The 5,918-nt window shown below is 40.7% G+C and overlaps 1 protein-coding gene and 1 pseudogene across 1 annotated transcript in view; both read right to left on the reverse strand.

Moving 5' to 3' along the window:
* Positions 1 to 651: 651 nt before the first annotated feature.
* On the reverse strand, positions 652 to 983 carry LOC101570035 (annotated as a pseudogene).
* Positions 984 to 1,794: 811 nt separating this feature from the next.
* Uba2 (ubiquitin like modifier activating enzyme 2) overlaps positions 1,795 to 5,918 on the reverse strand; it is a 53,505-nt gene continuing 49,381 nt past the window's right edge. Inside the window, exons 13-14 of the mRNA XM_023721448.1 lie at positions 4,891 to 5,027; positions 1,795 to 2,642 (exon numbers count right to left, since the gene is read on the reverse strand). Coding sequence (XP_023577216.1) covers positions 2,464 to 2,642; positions 4,891 to 5,027 — 316 coding nt within the window. The 3' untranslated portion in view covers positions 1,795 to 2,463. The remainder of the gene's footprint in view (positions 2,643 to 4,890; positions 5,028 to 5,918) is intronic.

The raw sequence follows: 5,918 nt of genomic DNA on the forward strand, positions 1-5,918 counted from the left end.
CCAAAAAACCCTCTGATAAATGTAATCATTATTTATATCTAAAATGTACCAATAGGGCTGGTGAGATAGTTCAGCGGACTACCCACCTGCTTAGGCAAGCACAAGGACCGGGATTCCATCCCAGTCACCACAGGCCGCACCAGCCCTGCCCCTCTCCCCATCTGCACCCTGAGCTGGCCACCATCGCTGGGGAGGCTGAACACAGGAGGATTACAACTGAGCTGTGTACTGACCCTGTAATAAATACATAATAAAATGTACCAATAAAATTTAATTTAAAAAAAAATCCCAAGACTGGTGAATTGAGGAATAGTCTAAAATACAAAGACAGTTTTTTAGACTGGGCGTGGTAACAAATGCCTATAATCCCAGCTCCTGGGAGGCTCTAAACAGGCAGATCACTATGAATCTGATCTAGTAGTGAGACCCTGAACACCTGTAGACTCTTCCCTAAAAAAGTAAAATTGAAAAAAAGGAAATTTCTGGAGACAGGGTCTCACTATGTAGTACAGGATGGTCTTTTTTTTTTTTAAGAGAACCTATGTGATTAGTTTAGATATCATCAGTTTATTATAAAAGAGACATGGAAATTATATACATGATGAAAGACGCAGAACTTCAGTGGAATGGGCAGTGTTGTGTGGGCCACTTCAACAGTGATTTACTTCACTCTACATATTTTCCAAGAATGTCACCATCTCTAAACAAGAAATAATGCTTGTTGTCTAGAACTACTTTGGTGCCTCCATATTCTGGAAGAACTTTACCTCCAACTTTCACACTAACTGGTTGGATGTCTCCACCCTTCCCCTTGGAGCTGGACCCCACAGCTACCACAGTTGCCTGCAGCACTTTGCCTTGAGATTTTTCTGCAAGCATAATGCCTCCTCTGGTGACAGTTTCAGCTGCACTCCTTTCAACCAACACGTGGTCAAACAGCGGGAGAAACTTCCGAAATGCCTGTCCTGCCATGGCTCCTGCCCCGCAGCTTCCTTCACCACCACGCCCTACAGGATGGTCTTAAAGTCACTATGTGGTTCCGACTGGCCTTGAGCTTGTGATCTGCCTGCCTCAGGCTCATGACTGCTATGAATACTGGTTTGTGCTGCCATACCCAACAAGATCACTTAAATATTCTCAACAAAAGGGCAAATATTGACAATCCAAATTAAAAATACGATATTAGAGCTATACTGTAGAAAGTACTCATTTGTGGACAATGAAGATTTTTTTTTTTTTTTTTTTTGTGGAAGCGGGGATTGAACTCAGGCCCTTGCGCTTGCCAGGGAAGCGCTTATTCCACTGAGCCATCTCCCCGGCCCTAATGAAGATCTTTTGAACCTTCACACTCACTAGTATTTACTCCTATTAGGAGTTATTAACTTTTATGCAATGTTAGGGGTTGAACCAAAGCCTCACAAATCCTAAGGAAAAATTACACCACTCAGCCCTCAAGTGCTGGCATACACCTGTAATCCCAACACTCCAGAGACTGGGGGCCTGTGGGTTAGCTCAGTTGTTTAAGCGCCTGCTCAGGGGAAAAAGTCAGGTGCAAGGGGCCGCGGTTCAATCCCCAGCTCCACATGCCTTACCAGCCCCAGCCCCAAAAACAAATCCTTCCCAACACTCCAGAAGCTGAGGCAGGAGGATCACCAAGAGTTCAAGGTCAGCCTGACTACTTAGTTGAGACCCTGTAGACTATACTGAGCTACACCCCAGCCATGAGTTAGAACCTTTACACAGAAAGACCTCAGCATGCCTGCAGCAGCCATAACACTCAAATTCAGAAGTGGGAACTGTACAGGCATTGTAACAATTATGCAGATGCCATTTATTTGGTCCATAGTACAGTATATTCGTTAATTTGAGTTTTACAAAACATCAAATATAAATAACCTGAAATTGTAACAATACACAAAAATTGGCTTCTTACACAGACATATCAGGCAGTAAAAACTGAAAATCTGAGTAAATTAACATTGTTTTACAATAATATACATAGCGCCATTTAACATTTAAAAACAGGTTTCAATGCATAGCACTTGATATTTCTTTGAATCTTTCTCAGTTAAGAGTATGAAAATGGTTAGATCTAGGCTAAAAATAATTCTTCTTCTAGCCAAAAATAAAGGCATAATATTTATAACCAGGTATCAACTTTACTAAACCACAATATTTTTAAACTATTAAATGATACCTAAGGGTATTTACATTAAAAAGGCAACATGCATTGTGTTGTTTTATCTCTCAACTGGTTATGCACAGTTTGTTCAAAGGGTTTAAAAACTATATTCCTACTTTCAATACAGCATACTGCAATGTTTCTAATAGCTCTAGCAAAATGAATGCTTTCAAAGGGAGCAGAATCACTTTCAAGTCACTGGTGTCAACATTTTCCCTTTGGAACAAAGGATGTAACAAATGGGCTGTGCCCAGATGAGCCGACAGGGCAATGGTTTCTTTTCAATCTAAGGCTATGACATCGTCAAGGTCTTCCCGCTGTTCCATTCGAGACCTCTTCACACTGATGTTCTCTTTTTCATCTAACTTCCTCTTGCGATTTCTCTCATCATCGTTGTTAGCATTATTTGAAGGACCTTCTTCATCTGAGTCAACTATGAGCACATCATCTTGCTCTTGCGCTTATTTCAGAAAAAAGGAAAAAATGGTTAAAAGTGTGGGAGTTATTAGTAGCTCACCAATAATTAACATACAACTTAAAGGTAACTCTTTGACTATACCAAACTGAAGGCTACTGCTACCCTTACAGAACCTTCACATATCATGTATTTAGCGCTGAACTATTTAAATGGGTTTTTTTTTGCTTTTTTTTTCTTTTGGTGGAACCGGGGATTGAACTCAGGCCCTTGCACTTGCCAGGGAAGTGCTTATTCTGCTGAGCCATCTCCCCGGCCCCTATTTAAATGTTTTTATACAACAAGCACCGATTTTTTCTTTTTTTGGGGGGTTACTGAGAACTGAATCAAGGACAAAGATCTATCTCTTTCTTTTCTAGGCAAAACGAAGAACAACAAGCATTACCTAACTCAAAAGAATCATGTTTCACTGATTTTCCAACCTGAAAATGGAAGATGAATATCCTCATAGCAACTGAAATAAACATCAACAATAAGAGTAACAAAAGAGTTCTTACAAGGTTGGTGAGATGGCTCAGTGGTCTAAAGCATCTACTTAGAACAAGCTTAGCAAAGCACAGGGACCATGGTTCAATCTCCCAGCACCACATGCCGGCCAGCCCCGCCCCCTGGTGGGCTGAGCTGGCCACACACACACATAATTAAAAAAAAAAAAAAGTTCTTACAATGTGCCAGGAACTGTTCTGACCACTAGGCATATAATAACTCATTTCATCATGACAACTCTAGAAAGAAGAGCCACATTATTATCCATTTTTCCACCAAGGTACAGAAAAAGGTAGAAGATATATATAAAGAGAAATACATCCATATATGTATATATAGATATATATCCCTCTATCTATATATGCAGAGGGTAAGTCTTGGATTCAAAACCACTTAGTAGGGCCCCAAATTTTATATTCTGAATCTTACACTAAAGGGAGTTCTGTTTGTTTTTGGCGGAACTGGGGATTGAACTCAGGCCCTTGCGCTTGCCAGGGAAGTGCTTAGTACACTGAGCCATCTCCCTGACCCACTAAAGGGAGTTTCATTCTCTCCCCACCATGCAAAAATCAAAAGCAGCATATTTATGCATATTTATTTTATTTCTATATAGTCTTGGAATCCTATGCAGAACAGACCAGTATATGACTAAAAAAAAAAAAAACACCATTATATGTCTATTTTAAATTATGATTAAAAACTACCAGAGGGCTGGCCAGATAGCTCAACAGATTAAATTGCCTGCTTAGGCAGACACAGGGATTGGGCTCAATACCCAGTGTGCTGTGCCAGCCTGCTCCCGTGGCGCACTAAGCCACGATTGAAACTGGACATGGTGACACACCTGTAATCCCAGTGCTCATGAAGCTTAAAACAGGAGGATCACTATGAGTCTAATCTGTGTAGTGAGACCCTGTAGACCCTGTACTAAATACATAAAATAAAATAATAAAAACTACCAGAGCAGCCTCAAAAAAGACTGTTTCAATGGAGGGAAAAGGTCACAAACCAACAGTCCATGGGACAGCCATACTCCACATTCCCCAAGTCCACCCCCCAAAACTTTCAGAGAACACCAGAATCAAGAATAAACATATCACAAATAATGCCACAGACAGAAAGGGGGTAGGGGGGTGAGGGGAAGTTAAGGAAATGGAAATAAGTTAAAAAAGTGGTAGCCTTTAGTTTGCTGAATAAAAAATGTAGGGGAGGGAAATAAACACCCAAATCAGACCACAGTAAACAATCAGTTGTTTGGAAAAGCACCAAGTACTAGGACTGACCCTCCACTTTACCAAAGTCATACTTTGGCTTACTGGAAAACTCTGAAGTGCTTCAAGTCCATACTTACCAAGCATCTACTCCCTCAATGGTCAGATGCATTGACTTGTTGCTCCTAAATGAAAGAGGCACAGCCTACTCTGTAGACAGAACTCACTTTATACACTAGCAAACTCACTGACATTTTCAGTCATAAAAATCAACATAAAATAACAAAGGGCTTTTATTTCCTCTAAGAATTCCCCTCAGTCTTAAATGTGTCCATGGGTCTTATACTCAAAGCCCACTGCAAAATTCATTACTAACCAACACATAATCCTACTATTTTTATGTATTTCTATCTAATAATCAGCATTCAAAATGTAACCACAAATTGTTACATTCAAAAATGTAACCACAATTGTTTCTACATACTTGTGCTTTGTGGGTGATGAACTAATTATCTGCTGGCTGGGCCAGGACTTACCTGTGGAGGTGGAAGGCTGGGCTCCGTCATCACTGCCGTTAGTTATGCTTTTAGCAGTGTCTTCTGCTTGTTTGGGCCCTACTTTATCTGGGGCATCACCAACAACTTCAAATTCAACATCCTTCCCTAGGTCTTCACTGTAATGAGAACCACATACTATAAAATAGGTCTACTGTTACGACTACATAGCAAAGGAGCAATCAGACATTATTCTTCTTTTTTTTGGCTGAACTGGGGATTGAATTCAGGCGCTTGTGCTTGCCAGGCAAGTGCTTATTCCACTGAGCCATCTCCCCGGCCCCCAGACATTACTCTTCAAAACTCAATGTATACACTATCTTCATACCACATAGTTTAAATTCTGCTTAAAAAAAAAAAAAAAAGAGCGTGACACACACCTGTAACCCCAGCACTTGGGAGGATGAGGCAGGAGGACTGGTGTGAGTTCAAGACCAGCCAGGCTAAAGCAAGCTCCATGCCAACCTGAACTTTTGAGCAAGATTTGTCTCAAAAAGACAAAACGGGGCTGGGGATATGATTCAGTAGAATAAGTGCTTGCCTGGCAAGCGCAAGAGCCTGAGTTCAATCCCTGGTTCCGCAAAAAAAAAAAAAAAAAAGTCCCAAGTTCAATGCCTGGTTACCAACATACCCCAAAAAACCCAATGTGGTATTTTCACTTTACTGCAGACATCTTTTCATGTCTTTTCTTTCATTAGTGAGATGAACAATCAGTGAAGTCTACATAACTATGTGAAACTTACACATCCACTAATAACCCCCATTTAGCCTTTTTTTTTTTTTGGTGGTATCAAGGCTTGAACTTGGGACCTTGTACTTGCCAGGCAGGTGCTTAAGCCACTGAGCTATTTTCCCAGCCCCTCTCATTTAGTCTTTTATTGTTCCTTTTTTGTGTACGAGGAATCCCTCTACTGTCATTGAATACTTTTTAAGAAGTACAAAGGGGCTGGAGAGATGGCTCAGTGGTCTAAAGCACCTATTTGGAACAAGCTTGGAAAAGCACAGGGACC

The sequence above is a fragment of the Octodon degus genome, unplaced genomic scaffold (assembly GCF_000260255.1).
Source record: "Octodon degus isolate 3935 unplaced genomic scaffold, OctDeg1.0 scaffold00083, whole genome shotgun sequence".
NCBI lineage: Eukaryota > Metazoa > Chordata > Mammalia > Rodentia > Octodontidae > Octodon > Octodon degus.